Consider the following 16127-nt stretch of genomic DNA (forward strand, 5'->3'; position numbering starts at 1 on the left):
CCCCGGGGCGCGTCTTCCAGCCCCTTTCTCCCACTCATCTACCAGCAGGGAGGGGAAGGACTGAATTAGCTCAACCTGTGTTGTGGCTCCCAGCCCTTGACCAACGTGAACCTAGACAGCCGAGACGAATCTCCAGCTTCGGGGCACACCTGGGCCTGCCTTTTAGCTGAGACCTCATATTTCATCCTTCTTTCCTTCCTTCCTTCCTTCCTTCCTTCCTTCCTTCCTTCCTTCCTTCCTTCCTTCCTTCCTTCCTTCCTTCCTTTGCTCTTTTCTTTCTTTTTCTTTCTCTCTCTCTCTTTCCTTCTTTCTTTCTTTCCTTTCTTCCTTTTTTTTTCTTTTTTTTCCTTTTTTTTTTTGCAATCTCTGTAACTCAGACTGACCTGGAATTCAGATATTACCCCTGCCTCTGTCTTCGAGTTCCACGATTAATGACCCGCACCCCACGACACCCTTTCTTTCTTTTCTTTTTAAATATTATTATATTTCTTTCTTTCTGTGTGAGGGTTTACGTATGCTACAGCCCACTATGGAGGTCAGAGGACAACATGCGGGAGCACGGTCTCTCCTTCCATCACTGCATCCTGGGAATTAATTTAGGTTGTCAGATTGGGCTCCGTGCTCCTTTATCTGCAGAGCCAGCTCGCCGGCCCCTCCTCCCCTTCGAGCCAGCCACTAACAGGCCAACCCTACGGCCATTCTCTGGTTTTTCCTTTCACCTGCTCTGCCTCCCCGCTTACCTTTGTCCTTGTCGCTCGGGCTTAGATCCTAGCTCCTAGGTCCTAGTCCCTCCCAGAACACAGATTTAAGGCAATTGAATTCCCCGCATAGCACTGCAGACAGCCTCACCGATTCTTCTCACGTTGTACTCTCTCCTTCCTCCCAAGAATGCCAAGTACCCTCAGAGGGCAGTGGCCTCTTGTCCGGATAGAATTCCCCCGGGCCGGGGAAGGTGTGAGAGGGCACACGCGGTGGTTCAGTAAACGGCTGAGTAACTGTAAAGGGGACGTCAGCTGCTGCGCGGGCACGCGCTCCGGGCCCTGGGTAGCTTACCCCGGTGTGTGCGCGCGCGGGGTGGGTTATCTCCTTGTAGGTCCTGGGGAAACGCATCTTTCCCTCGGACCTCTGGCTGCAGAAGCGCCGTTAAATGCGCTTTGGGGACCGGACTTATAGATGTAGGAAGATCCGTGTGCTCCGCAGCGATGCGGGGCGAGGGAAGGTGCGACCCCAGCTATGCGGCCAGGGTGGGAGACCTTCCCTCGCTTTTCTCAGGGGTTTCCACCTAGCGAACTGCATAAGTTCCTCCAATCCCAGGGATTTAGAGGGGTGGTGCGCGGAGAGGAAGGGCTCGGAGAACTGCTCTGGGAAATGGGCAGGTCCTCGGCCCCCACAACGTCAGGGGTGGAAGGGAGAGAGATCTGACCCCAAGATAAGGCTGGCAAGGCTTCACAGTCTTGGGCTAGGGATGGGAAGACAGCCCCGCTACAATATTAGGCAGGGACCCAGGTGGAGAGGGTCGGTGGCCCGGAAAGGGACAAAGAGCAGCCCTGCCCGACCCCCCACGTCAGGGTCCTATTGTTCCTCCTCTCTCGGACTGTACCGAACTCTGGTGCCCCCGGAAAGGAGGGAGGGAGGGAGGGAGCTGCGCCCGCCCGGTGAGCATTTGTTTATTAAGGGTGAGAACGGGAGAGTCAGGGACGCTGGCCGGATAAGGGACGCGCATTTTTTGCGCGTCTCCTTTAAGGGAGGCCCTGCCCTACCTTTCCCACCGGTCCCCGCCACCCCCCAGCCCTACCTGCATTTTAAAACCCCTTGTAGTCTTGGGATTGGCCCAGGCCGCGTCCTCCGGGCGAAGAAACTTGAACCGGGGATTGGGGGGGGAGGAGGGTGCACGGCCCCGCGGTTGGAAGATACCATCTTTGCAGCCTCCCCGCGCGCGCCCCGCCCCTCCCGCACACCCCCGAAGCTGCCCAATCAGACAGGTGGGAAGGCGGGACCGTGGCTCGAACGCGCCTCTGGCAGGGCGCCCGGCGGGCTGGCGCACGGCGTAGGGGGACCTCGGGGGCCTGCCGCGCCTCTGATCGCCTCCCTTTTGGAGGCGTGGCCCAACTGCGTCGCCCCGCCCCCTCTCCGCCCGAGGTGGGCGGGGCGGCTGGGGCTCCGGGAGCGGGGCCGGGGGCGGGCCTCCGCCTGCTGCGCCCGAGCCCGGAGAGCCCGGGCACCGCGGCCGCCGACGCAGCCACGGTCCCGGTTCCTTATCCCTGAGGCGCGCGCGGGGTCTCGGGTGACCCCAGAGGGGACCGCGGGAGGGAGCGCGAGGCGGCGCAGGGCGGGCCGCACGCGTCCCCGGCCGCCCCCCGCGCGCGCGTGGCCGGGCCCAGAGAAGCCCCGGCGCGGGGAGCGCCGGCCCGGCGCGGGCGAGGGCGATGCCGCGGTGACGGCCCCGCCATGGCGAAGCCCCCGGCGGTGGCGGCGGCGGCTGCAGCGGCGGCGTCGGAGGAGCTGAGCCAGGTGCCGGACGAGGAACTGCTGCGCTGGAGCAAGGAGGAGCTGGCGCGGCGGCTGCGGCGCGCGGAGGGCGAGAAGGTGGGCCTCATGCTGGAGCACGGCGGCCTGATGCGCGACGTGAACCGGCGGCTGCAGCAGCACCTGCTGGAGATCCGCGGCCTCAAGGACGTGAACCAGCGGCTGCAGGACGACAATCAGGAGCTGCGTGAGCTCTGCTGTTTCCTGGACGACGACCGGCAGAAAGGGCGCAAGCTGGCGCGCGAGTGGCAGCGCTTCGGACGCCACGCGGCCGGAGCCGTGTGGCACGAGGTGGCCCGCTCGCAGCAGAAGCTGCGGGAGCTCGAGGCGCGCCAGGAGGCCCTGCTGCGCGAGAACCTGGAGCTGAAAGAGCTGGTGCTGTTGCTGGACGAGGAGCGCGCGGCGCTGGCGGCGGCGGGGGGCGCTGGCGGCAGCGGCGGCGGCGCGGGCTCCCGCAGCTCCATCGACAGCCAGGCCAGTCTGAGCGGGCCCCTGGCGGGCAGCGCAGCGGGCTCCGGGGCCCGCGATGTTGGCGACGGCAGCAGCACGTCTAGTGCGGGCAGCGGCGGCAGCCCGGACCACCACCACCACGTCCCAGCGGCTCTGCTGCCCCCGGGGCCGCACAAGGGTTCCGACGGCAAGGCCGGAGCCACGCGCCGGTCCCTGGATGACCTGTCAGCGCCGCCGCACCACCGAAGCATCCCTAACGGCCTGCACGGTAAGCATCTCCCCCCGGATCCGAAGCCCAAGGGTGTCTGTCGTGAAGCGGTAGTTCCTGGAGACCTCACAGGTGCGGGGCAGGGTGGGGTGGGGCGTGGGGGTGGGGGTCGTACCTTCAGACCCTTCCGCAAGCTGGCATAGCAAATGGAGCATCCGGCGGCGTGGTGGTGTCTGCAGATGCCGCAGAAAAGTTTCTCCTCCGCAGTTTTTTGTGTTAGCAGCTGGCACTGAGGGGCTGTCGAGGGGTGTCTCTCATCCCACCCTGAAAACACTTGAGGGCAGAGGGGAGCGTTTCTTGGAAGACTATGAAAGGCCCCTGAGCTAAAGCAAGTGAATTTCCCCTTCTGGTGGAGCCTCAGATAGTCCTTCAAACTCACTCAGCACCCACGACTGCACTGTGCTTGCGCCTGGTTTCCTCCCCTGCTTCCTTCCCAGCCGTATCTCCTCCTGGGCTGGGCTGGCACGCAAGCACTCCATGCTGAGACCTTGACAAAGCTGAGCCAGAGCAGACTGGGCTAAGATAAGAGTCTTCCTGGCTTCCCATAAAAACCACAATCCTGGCTGGGAGACCTTTCTCAACTTGGTCTCTACAATTTTCCCCCCCGAGGATATATTTGGAATCAATTCCAACTTTCCCGTGTGCCTCAGTTTCCTTTCTTTCTTGCTTTTAAGTTGGAGAGGCTGATGCCCGCCTCACTGGGGTGTGAGGTGGAGATAAATGATGTCCCTGAAGAGATTTGTGAGCTTGATCGCCTTACAGGAAGTGCTGGGGTCATCTGCGGCTACAGTGTGGGTTGGAGGTCGGCTCTGGCTTCCTTAACCTGTTGCTGTTGACCCTTTGGGAGGGGTGTCCCCACCTAGGGTACTGTGGCTGTTCCTTCAGTGGCGATCTGGGCCCTGCAGCTTCCCTCCTGTCCTGACTGCAGATACTGCACTTCCCTGTTTGCCCACAGTTTTGGGGAGCCTGGTTCTCCGTGTTGATGGTCCCTGCCTCTGCCTGAGTTGTTTGCCTGGTAGTGAGGAATAACCCGCCCTTTCCGTTCTCCTTAAAGCCTTTCTCCGTCCATATACTATCAAGGCTTAGAAGAACTTCTCTTCCCCAAACTGACTGCTGGAGCTGAGGACCCCACTTTTTCTTGACTTTCCTGGCCAAGCCCCCTGCAGGCATTTTGGAGGCAGGAGCTATAGTCCCCATGCAGGTCAGATAGAGGTTTCCCCTTTATTTACTATCCAGAGCTTGTGAGTTCAGGGAAGGACTGGGGCTAGAGGGATATTTTGTTACTGATTAGCAATCTAACACAGCAACTCAGGTTTCTTTTTGTAACACTGCATCCCCAGGACCGCCCCCCCCCCCCCCCCAGCTAGTCACTCAAGCTCTAGATGCCAAGTTCCAGCTTAATTTGGGGACCCACACCCGTCTACAGAGCTGCCATGCATCTCTTTGGCTTCCCCTTCCCCGGGGAGACCGAGGGAGGGCCAGTGTTCTGGGTCTTGATTTCCCCAAGTGCATCATGAAGGAGGAGAATGTTTGCGCGCAGGGAAACACAGGGTTGCTGTTTTCAGCCATGTCATCCGTGAGAGTGACCAGGGTGAGTCTCCGCAGGACACTGCCAAGCTTGAGTGCCACCTCTTTGCAGACAGCCTTTTTTTTTTTTTTTTTTTTTGCTAGGAGGTGTGGGTCTGGCCCAGAGTTGCAGTTGCAGTAGTGAATAATGCAGTAGAGAAGGACCTGGCCAGACTGGAGGTTTTCCACCCCGCTGGGGGTGGGTAGGGGCAGAAGTGTCCTGTTTCCCACAGACCCCACCCCTTCCGAGTGTCCTTGCAACAAAACCGCGGCAGATTTTGTGGTAGCTAAGCTTTGCTTTGGACGGACTGAAAACTCAGCACTGTCACTACTACAAATGCCAGCTACAACACTGGATTGTTCTTTTTAGTTTTGTCTCATAAAGTCAGTGTGGGTGGCGGCAGGGTATCCTCTCTTGATGGTGCACAGAATTCCAGGAAACAAGGAAAACTGGGTTTCACTCTTCTGGGATCTAAAGCTTTCCTTGGCTTTGCCGAGCAGAGGGCTGCGCTGACAGAGAGAAACAGAGTCTCGGTGGTGGCAGAGTGGAGTCGGACACTGGGCTTGCGCCTCAGCACCTGGTCCTCGTGCGTGTATCGGCCCTGCTTTACCTACATGCAAGGGGAGGTGCAGAGAGGACCCCAGCTTTGTCACGTTGGGGGTCTCCGCCAGGGTCATAGGTGTTTGTGCCAAGAATGGCTTGATGTTGCCGCACAGGGGTGGTGCACGCCTTTAATCCCAGCACTTAGGAGGCAGAGGCAGGTGGGTTTCTGAGTTCAAGGCCAGCCTGGTCTACAAGAGTGAGTTCCAGGACAGCCAGGGCTACACAGAGAAACCCTGTCTGGAAAAACCAGGAAAAAAAGGAATGGCTTGAGGTCCTTGCAGTTGCCATTTTTTTTTCTTTCTGGTTCAGAAAGCATGGATTCCTCCCAGTTCTTGATTTCTCCCGCCTTGCCTTTTCCCCCCCGCCCATGCTGGAAGTGTTACTTCCTTATCAGTGAGCACTGAGTGGCTGGTTGAGTGGGGGTCTGGACATCTTGACTCCCTCATGTATCTCGGGCAACATGGTTGATTTAGCCTCCCCATCCTTCTTCTGGAAGGTCGAGGGGAGCCCACAGAGCCCTTTGCTCCAGGAAGGCCAGTGGGATTGGCACCTGCCCACAGTGGTCCCCGCATTTGTTGGAGGAGTCGCCGTGGGACGCTTGCCAGCACTTTCTGCCTTCTCTTCCCAACTCTCTGCTTGCCTTTGAAACTGCTTGCGGGTCTGAGCTCCCTCTGTGTGTCGTGTGTGTGTGTGTGTGTGTGTGTGTGTGTGTGTGTGTGTGTGTGTGGCTTGCACCTGCTGCTGAGCCAGGGAACCAAGGTCCCACAGTCCTCTCTGGGAGAGCCATGCTGCTGTGCCCACAGCCCTGTAAGGTGTCCTAGAAGGCCTCAAGTGGCGGTGTGGAGGTGTCCATCAAGCAGTCCTGGCCGAAGTGGTCTTTGCCGGCCTGGAAATGCATATACAAATAGGCGTTGGGCAGGCACTGGATGGGCACGGGGCCCTTTTGAGAGTCTGGGTTCTGGCTGACTGACGTCCTACCTAGGGTATCCTTGCAGTATCTCTAATCTAGCTTTGCAGGAGGAGCCGATTTAAAGTCAGAAATTCAGCCTCCTTTTCTTTCCACAAATGAGGTGATTTTTTTTTCAGACCAAAAAAAAAAAATTCCCCCCCCCCCCCCACCAGGCAGTGGTGGCACACACCTTTAGTCCAAGCACTTGGGAGGCAGAGGCAGGCGGATTTCTGAGTTGGAGGCCAGCCTGGTCTACAGAGTGAGTTCTAGGACAGCCAGAGCTACACAGAGAAACCCTGTCTCGAAAAAACCAAATCCAAAAAACAAAACAAAATCTCTCTGGGGGTGTAGCTTAGGGGTAGAACTTTTGTTCAGCACAGTATGGGACTCTCTTGAAAGTAACACACACACACACACACACACACACACACACACACACACACACACGACAGCCATATTCTTATAGCCCACCCCTCATCCCCTGTCCTTGGGTATGTGTCCTTCTCTCCCTAACCCCTACACCCTGTGACCCCTGTGGCTAACTGAAGTTCCAGCAAGCCTGTGAGTGAATGTCAGCTGTCTTTTCCACATTTGGGTTACAATTTCGAGCCACTCAATGCGAGCAGGGTTGGATCTTCCATCAGTGTTTTTGTTGATTTTGCAATGGTGAAGTAGAGGATGGTCTGAGCTTTTTGTGGAAAAAAAAAAAAAAAGGACGGAGCAAGCTGGCAGTGAAAAGATCTTTTCCAGGAGGCCTCGGGGTTCCACTAATGAGACCGCCTTTCCTCAGGCGGCCGGCCGGGGCGAAGGTCAGAGGAGATAATGGGCGGGTTACGCAAGCTTCCCCTTTCCTCCCAGCCTGACCTGGTGGAGGGGTTCTGTGGCGTTGTCCGTGGACTTGGGCGCGAGGTCCTCAGGGCCCTGGAGGTCCACAGGCAGGTGATCCACTCAGCATATCATCACATTTACCACAAAGAGCTTGCTAGCCGTCGAGGGCTGCCATGCTCTTCCCGGAGGCTTCTTGGGAACTGAGGCTGAATAGTGCCTTGACACCCACAGGGCCTGCTGGGGTCCGGAGTGAGTCCCAGGCCTGAGCTTCATGGGGAGGGGTGCTTGAGTAGAGGAGTCAGTTCTTCCCAGGGGCTTCAGCTCTCCTCTTTGGAGTGTGTGTGTGTGTATGTGTGTGTGTGTCCCTCCACTACCTTCCTTCCTCTCCTTCTCACTTTTGTACTGACTTCCTTCCCATCACAGTGGTCATCCCACTGTCCCATGCCAGCCAGACCTCTGAGCTCCTGGGACATGATCTTCGTGGCATATTAGTCCATGACCAGCATATTTCATGGGGAAACCCAGCTCCTCCTCACACCCGTTTTCTGGGTATACCCTGCCCGTGTGTCAGTCATTCACGACAGTTCCTTGAGAGTCTTAGGCAAGTCACTGAATCTGTAAAATGGGAAACATGACAGAACTCTGGGAGGAGGGAAGGTGTCTTTGAATGACAGCCTATGAACGCACGCACCTTCTCTGTTGATGGAGCACCCAGTGCTGAACCGGAAGGCAGAGGAGCCTGCTGCTGGCTCCAGCTCCGGCTCCGGTCCGGGGTCAAGAGAGCCTGAGTGAGCTCTGTCTTCCCTGACCTGATCTGTGACTTTGCTGACCCTCCAGGCCTGCTTCCTCATTTGTAATATCCTGCTTCTACAACTGGGTCTTTAAAGAAGGGGTCTGTGACTTCTCTTTTCATCCGGATACCGTTTTTTTCATGCTGGGAAGTGCCACTTGGGAAATGTCACCTTGGGATGTCACCTTGGGATGTCACCTTGGGATGTCACCTTGGGTCATGGGTAGGGAACCCCGTAGCCCATGCTTGTGAGTGGAGCTTTTGTGCCCGCCCTGTCGTCTTGTCCAGTTGAACGGAAGAAAAATGGCTTTGTAGTCAAGAGCGAGCAGCATGGCTAAGCTCTGGAGGCGGACGTGGAGCTCAGTGTAGAGAGGCCAGGGTTTGGTCAGTGCGCTCTGGACGCACATGGGACAGTAACCGCAGGGGGAGCTGCGGTTGGTGCCACGTGCAGGTGAAGCCCCAAAGTCCCAGTGGCTCAGAGTTCAGTGCCTGCAGAGGAAAATGGTCCAGATAAATTCTGTGGCCTCTGGAGCCAGGAGCCCTCCATGAGGGGAGGTATGAGATCCCCTGCCTGGACACTGGTGAAGGGCTTTGCTGGTGGGTAGGACTTAGATGTCCGAGTCTTGGGTTCTGCTAGGGAAGAGCTGTCAGGAGTGGGCGGGTGGCTGGGAGTCGGGGCTGACCTCATAGTTGTTTCTTAAAGCAGGAAAGGAAACATTAGCTCAGGTTTAATGAGCATCTATACTCGGAAGCTCCCTGTGCCCTGGCCGTGACTCATGCCATCTGGCCGGGGAGTGACAGTTAAGGAGCGTCTATCTGGTGAGTGTCCTGTAGGCTGGGCTGAGGTTAGGGACAAGAAGCTCGGGGCCTCCAGGGTGGCCTCGACTCCAGCACCAGCCATAGGAAAGAACCTTTGCTGTAGGCTCAGTCTTCTCCCAGCCCTGGCTGCCCCCTCGGACCTCTGATTTATATGTTAGGTGGGCCCAGGCTACAGGAGGATCAGGTCAGACACTTGTGGGAGATGTTTTGTCTAGACCCCAGCCTGGGCTCTTGCCCCCAGTACAGAGTAGTTAGGAAGTGGGATCGAGGTCTGCTGATCAACAAACATCTCCCACAAGTGTGGGATCCTCTGGAACTGAAGTTACCTGTGGTTCTGGGCCACCTCGCGGGTGCTGGGAACTGAACCAGAGTCTTCCTCAGGAGCAGCCAGTGTTCTTAACACAGAACCTCCAGCCACTGCCCTTGTGATCTTAAAGTCAGGGATAGCCCCCACCACTTCCTCCAAGCCCTCCTCCAACCTGGTCTGTCACATCCTTTCTTTCCCTGTAGGCATATGGTTCTGGGCAGACAGGGAACTGGGTCGCCTAAGGGTAGGTGCCTGCTCTGACTGAATCTTCCCTCATCTCCAGCTCTCTGTGGAACAGGTCAGGAAGACCTGAATTCCTGTCCATCCACCAGTAGATTTCCTAGAAGTGCTGTGTAGACTATTTCACTAAGGCACAGGCCCCGCCCTGGAGGCCTGCAACCCTACTTCCTGGTCTTAGTCCTGGGTCCCAGATGGCCGGTCATGCTGGCTTTACTGTCTTCTGGGCCCATTTGCTTCTCCCTTCTGGTGTGGGGGCGGGTCTGGGAGTCCCTCTGTACCTTGCAGGGTCCTCTCTCTCCCCTCGTCCCTCCCTCTGTCAATCAGAGCTGTCCTAGAGTAGATGGCACTCAGAGTGCTGGCCTCTTGGAGCAGAGGAAATGCCTGGCCAGGAAGAGCCGGAAACCCTGAGCAAGCCCTGTGGAATCCTCTGGCACTTAAGGGGGAAGCTGGGAGGGAAGGGGACCCACCCTTGGGTCTGTCACTCTTGTCTGTCCGTTTGGGACCTGGGATCTTGGTCCTCTTGATTCCTAGCCTTGGCACCGGGGTGGGGCTGGGGTGTGGGCTCCTAAAGGAGTGGTGCATAGTCCTCGCCCCTTATAACAGCTGGGCCCTAGGTCCTCAGTTTGAGACAGGAGTCAGGCTGCCTGTGACTGCACACACCGGCGCCTTGAGATCGTGATCTGACTAGTGCTGTGGTGGCCAGGCCTCCGTCTAGGCCACCACTCCTCCTGAGAGCCTGACGGAATTACTGGCCTCAGCTATCTGATGGTGCCCCAGTTTAGGGCAAGACTGAACTTCCATGATAGCGCACCCGTGTGTGCTGGGGCTGAAGATGTCAGCTCCTATTCTTGAGGCCCCTCCCCACAGCACACAGCTCCCAGTCACCGGACACAGCCTCGTCTTCTGGACTACACAGTAGATGGGCTCCCAGAGCCAGGGGAGAGGGGCTGGGTGGAAAGGTTGGGGAGCAGCCTCCCTCTCGTAGTTTAAACTGGATAGAGCCAGGCCCCTTTGGCCTCCTCCCTCTCTGTTCTTCATTTCCTATTCTAGGCAGCAAATGGTCTTTACCTACTTCCAAAATAATGAAACCTTCCATGGTGGTGTGTGTGTACAGTTTACCTTCTCCTAGGTCAGAGCTAGTGCTGTACTTTTCGTCTTTGTGGTTCCTCACCTGCCTGATTGATTGATTGGTTGGTTGGTTGAGACATGGTCTCATAGCTGGGTGGTGGTAGCACATGCCTGTAATCCCAGCACTTGGGAGGCAGAGGCAGGCGGATTTCTGAGTTCGAGGCCAGCCTGGTCTACAGAGTGAGTTCCAGGACAGCCAGGGCTACACAGAGAAACCCTATCTCGAAAAAACCAAAAACCAAAAAAAACCCCCCCAAAAAAAAGAGAGAGAAAGAGAGAGAGAGAGAGAGAGAGAGAGAGAGAGACAGACAGACAGACAGACAGACAGACAGACAGACATAGACATGGTCTCACAATGTAACTCTGGCTGGCCTGGAACTCACTATGTAGACCAGGTTACTTTGATACTTTGATACTCTGCGAGGATTAAAGGCGTTTGCCAGCACACCCGGATGAATACTAAGCAAGCAAGCAAGCAAACAAAACAAACACCTTTGTCTGGGTCCAGACTCAGCTTCTAGCAGTTGCTCCGGCCTTGGCGTCCCATGGGCAGTGAGAGAGTCAAGAGTCTTTATGGAGAAACCTGTGGGTCCCATAGGGGCCACTGAGCTGGGCTTTGTCCATTGGTCAGCCAGGGGTGGGGATGGCCGGTCCTCCTCGGTTGGGGCATGAGGTTGTTGTGGGCAGAGGAGGCAGAGGGCAGTTTAAGGTGGAGGCAAGTTGGTTTGTGTTGGCCTCCCGCTGACCTGTGCATTGTGGGTACTCAAGGGCACAGCTCTAGTTGCGGGCTTGCAAGCAGCTGCAGAAAGCGAGGCCCTTTTCTCACACCGTGCACAGGCCAGCTCGGCCGTCCCCCCTCCCCAGCATCTCTACGTCACAGCTGGGCACAGATGCGTCCATGCCCCGGATGCTCGGGACAAGCCTGCCCCGGAGGGAGTGGTAATGGCTGTGAGGCTGTATTCAAGGGGACAGATGCAGGCAGGGCCGGTGGCACTGCACGGGGAGAGCAGCTATTGAGTAGAGTCGACCCATTTCCAGAAATAGAACATCCACTGTCAGGGGATGCATCTCTTTGTCTCCCCAAATCTGTCTTCCCGTCAGCTTCCACGTTGTAAGGCAAGAAGGAGACTTGCTCTTGTGTAGGAATCAGAGGCTCCAGCGAGCACCCCGCTCCCTGGCCCGTCACAAGGGCTCGATTGTGTGCGGGGCCCTGAATGCACCCGCCTGTCACCATGTGCAGCACCGGCTGGCCTCCCTAATGAGCCCGCTCTGGGAGTGGCCCTTTGTGGCAGGTTCCGGCCACACTGCCCGGGCCAAGGCTCCATTTCCCAGCCTCTCCGTCGCTGCTGGGACAATGGGAAGTTCCCCTTGTGCCTTCCCTTTCTGTTGCCATATTTTCAGCAATGAGCACACCCCACCTTTCTGCACATTCCAAGATGAGGAGGGTCTTTTCGGCTCCTGTCCTAGCTGGCACTGGCAAGCCTCCCTTTCTCTGCCCTTAGGTCAGCTCCTCCTGTGGGGACACCCCCCTCCCCTCCCCCGCTTGTCTCCTTTCTTTTGTTCCTCTTGGGTCTCTCCCCAGATCCTTCCTTGCAAACAGGCTAGTGTTTCCTTGTCCGGAGCAATAAAACAAAACCAGCCCTTCTGCTATCCTGCCCTCCTCTATGGGGGGTGGAGCGGTGAGGGGGGGGGGAGCTCTCCTCGCTATGGACTGGAGCACAGACCCAGGGGAGCGTAGCCCCAGTTAGTAGTCTTCATGCAATTGCTATGCCCCCTGACAGTTGTCCTCTGGAACCCGGAGTGTTCCAGCACCCCTCCCCCACCTCCTGATAGTAATGCCAGTGTGCTCCCCCACGCCCCCTTTCCAGCCTGAATTTCTTCTGCTTTGCTTGTCCATCCTGGGATTTCTGGCCACCTGTATTCCTGTGGATTCAGACCCCTGCCTCTGACCTGTGTCCCCATGCCCTCTGTCTGAACCTTGGCCAGCTCCTCTTCAAGGTCTCTCTCTCTCTCTCTCTCTCTCTCTCTCTCTCAGTTGTGGCCCTGAGCTGTCCATTGCCCCAGCTGCTCCAGCCTAGTGTGATTGCACTGAGGGCGTGTGTGTGTGTGTGTGTGTGTGTGTGGGGGGTCTGCTGAGGCACTGGTGTTTGGAGCCTTGCTTACCTGGAGATAAGGGACAGTCTGTGGACAGCTCTGCAGGACGGTGTGGTGTGGGCAGTTCCTCCTGGGTCCTGCGACTCCAACTTGCTCACACAAGATGGGACATCTAAGCCTGGACCTGAGGACTTCATCTGTCCCCACTGAGCTCACTGACTTGTTACCTGGGTCCCGGAGTTTTGCCCTAGAGCCTACTCACTCTTCAGGTGCACCCCAGGCCCTTCCATCGGGCCCCTTCCCTGCGCCTGCACCCTTTTCCCAGAGGCAGACAGGCTCAGGATGTGTGACGCGTGGCCCTCATTTGTTCTGTGTCTGTGGGAGGCCTTTGCCTACTGAGCCAGGGTCATGGTGGGTCCCAGGCTTGCTCGTGCATGGACATGGCTGGGGGCCATGTGTCCTCAGGGAACTAAAGCACAGAGAGGGTCCCCTGGCTCCCAGGGTCCTATCCAGACCTCGGTTGCTTGGTTCTCAGCTGGCAGCTCTGATTTTTCAAAGGAGGCCAGAAAGGGCGAGGAATCAGAAAAGAAAGAAAACGGTTTGCAAACTGAAGGGGTAGCAGGGTAGGGACACGGGCCAGTGGCACGCTTCTTGCCCCATGTTCTCTCTTGGAGGAGAGGAGGAAGACCTGCCCTGGACACTGGAAGCCATTGTTTCCTGACTCTCACTGCTATTGATTACTTGTGGTGCCCAAGGCTGTGACTGGCAAGTGGGCATACCCTCTCTGGGGCCTGAGTTGCCAGGGTCCAGCTGTAGGCCATTTCGCTGGCTGTCTCTGGTGATAGAGTCCATTAGACACCACACCTGAGGCTCTTCCCAAACCCCTCCTCCCCCATGCACAGGATCACTGGAGCCGCATTGTGCTGAGCATGCCCTGTGTGTGTGTGTGTGTGTGTGTGTGTGTGTATTTCAGGGTGACATTGAACTGATCTCAGTGACGTAGCCTAGATAGAGACTGGACATAGCGTTCTACAGACTGTAGGGTTGACGGGGACCCTGGTGCTTCCCTGTCCTCATGGGAGGTCCCTGGGAGCCTCCATCTTACTTTGTGTCGACCAACAGCACGGTTGAAGTGTGTGTGTGTGTGTGTGATCTGCTGGGAACAGGGGCATGGATTGTTGGTGTCAGTGGCCCTGGAGGCCTCACTGTTGCCCCCTGGACTCTTTAGCTTCTTGGTTCTCCTTGTCTTCTCAAGGGCATGACCTGCTCAGATAGCCCTCTGCAGAGTTTCTTGAGAACGGCCAGCCCAGTCCTGCAGGCTCTGAAGTGTGGGGGATTTCTCCCAACACTGTCTTTGGGAGCCCCTCCAGGAGTGTGGTCACGAGTTCCCGATCCATTTACTGGTTCCCCTGCTGTGGGAGGTGGTCTCCAAAACTGGCACCTCTGTGATCTGCAGACCCCCGATCCCTTCTCATAAGATAGGAGCGTGTCCCATGGGTGCTAGCCTGGTGTGGGCCCTGTGGCCAGCTGCAGGGTGAGGGAAGCTACGTGTGGTCGGACTCTGTATGAAGTTCGTTCTCCCGAGGAAGAGGCCGGCGGGAGCACCGGAGGCCGGCGGGAGCACTGGGCAGCTGGTCTCCTGCTGCTGCCCACCAGGCTCCTTGAACTCAGGCATTCCTGGTAGTCAGGGATTCTGGAAGCATTCCTAACGTTTGGGGTTATCCCGGTTATCCTGCCACTGCTTGTCATCCTTGTCTGGATCTGCTGGGTAACCTCAGGGACGCTCTGTTGGGGAAATGACTTCGGGGACCCCCCTGCCCCCGTCTCCCCTGTACACCGCCTCCAGCTCCTGAAAAGTCCCTGACCTGTTCCTTGTCCCAGAGACACAACCACCAGCTCAGAACTGAGGGAGGACACCAGTTGTTGGGCTAGTGAGGCGCTTTAAAATGCAGAAATCAACAAAATCAGGAAGCCTTCCAGAAGGTAGGACGCAGAGGGGCGGAGGGGCGTGGTGAGTGAGGCATCCAGGTATCCTGAGCCAGCAGGACATCCTGGGTGTCCCAGCAGCCTGGTGTGGATGCCTGCTGGCTGGCAAGCTCTGTGTGCCCCTCACCACCTCTCCCTGGGGGACACGGTGTGCCTCTTGAGGGGTGGTGGCAGTGTATGTGTGTGTATGTGTGTGTGTAAGTATGTAAGTGTGTGCATGTATATGTTGTGTTCAAGTATGTGTGTGCATGTATATAAGTGTATGTGTGTATTTATGTGTATATTATGTGTGTGTGTTGTGTATGCATGTATGTATGTCTGTGTATGTGTGTGTGCATGTATGTGTGTGTGTGTAGGTGGCTGTTTTCATGTGCACCCCAGCTTTCCCCCAGACTTCTTTCTCCTGATGGGTAAATTGTCGCTTAGTCTTTCCCAGTTTCTCCAGCCTCAGTTACTTATCTGTGGGTTGGGATGGTCACATAGGTCTCTTGGCAGATCCAGAAGTCCAGACCTGACCTGGTTTTCAGCGTCGCGTAGGTGGCTGCCCCCGGATTAGCCATTTTCCCTGTCTAGACAAACCAGTAGTATCTTATTTTCCTTCATTCTTGCTTTGGGCCTTAAGGACTTACAGTAGCTGTGGCTGAGTCTCTGGTTCCCAGCTGTCACTTTCCAAGTGCTTAGCCAGTTGGGGGCCTGGTCTGACCCAGAAGCAGTAGTAGTAGTCGTCTCCCCCTCCCGCTCCCCCCCCCCTGGGGAATTGTTGTCGGTGACTAACCGCACCCACACCCCATGGAGGAGTTGATTTCCTCTGCCCTCCCCTCCCTACCGGCATCACCTGTCGACTCCCCATTGCTGCCCCAGTCAGCCATGAAAAGAAAAAGGAGACTTAGAGACAGGAGAGATTCACTCGCTTCTTTTAAAGAAAACTTTATTTTTGTGCACACCATTGTGCGTGCAGGGGTGGGGAGGCAGGGAAGAGTGTGTTTGTGTGTGTGTGTGTGTGTGTGTGTGCGTGCGCGTGCGCGCGCAAGGGGGAGCATGCCTGTGGATGGAAGGGAAGGGCAGCACAGGACACGACAGCCTGCCTCCTGCATGCGGGGACAACTTTGAGGAGTTCTTTTTCTCCTGCCACCGTGGGGTTTGAGGATTGAGCTCAGGTGGTCGGGTTCCAGGGCCAGCTCCTTTGCCTGCGGAGCCATTTCATTGGCCCTCCCTCGGAATGCAGACCTTGCTCTCTGACCCGGCCTCTGGTGGCTTTCTAAGGAGTTAACGGGCTCCTCCTCGTGTTGTTTGAAGCTGCCCGGCACTTGTTGGAAAGGACAAGCTGGAGTGGCAGGGCTAGCCTGAGGGGCAAAGAGAAAGTCAATCGAGTCCCATAGGCACCTTCACCTTTGACCCCAGGTGCTGGGAACTATTACCTCAGCTCCCTCAGGGGCATACAGGACCCTGAGCGATTGAGCAAGCGGGTGGTTGCCTACAGCTCCTACTGAACTGTGTTTTCCCCATGGTGTCCTCGGGCTCTGGCCAACTGTGGACGACCAAAATCAGGGAAAGTAAAGCCACAGATGAGTG

The 16127-nt window shown here is 57.0% G+C and overlaps 1 protein-coding gene across 4 annotated transcripts in view; it reads left to right on the forward strand.

Moving 5' to 3' along the window:
* The first annotated feature begins 2193 nt into the window (after positions 1-2193).
* Positions 2194-16127, forward strand: part of Ccdc85c (coiled-coil domain containing 85C) — a 71414-nt gene continuing 57480 nt past the window's right edge. For 3 of the 4 annotated variants that reach the window (XM_052185102.1, XM_052185103.1, XM_052185106.1), the window contains exon 1: positions 2194-3244. In XM_052185102.1, coding sequence (XP_052041062.1) covers positions 2449-3244 — 796 coding nt within the window. In that variant the 5' untranslated portion in view covers positions 2194-2448. The remainder of the gene's footprint in view (positions 3245-16127) is intronic. The other variant, XM_052185105.1, reaches the window with a different exon arrangement.

This window comes from Apodemus sylvaticus, chromosome 6, assembly GCF_947179515.1.
Source record: "Apodemus sylvaticus chromosome 6, mApoSyl1.1, whole genome shotgun sequence".
Lineage (NCBI taxonomy): Eukaryota > Metazoa > Chordata > Mammalia > Rodentia > Muridae > Apodemus > Apodemus sylvaticus.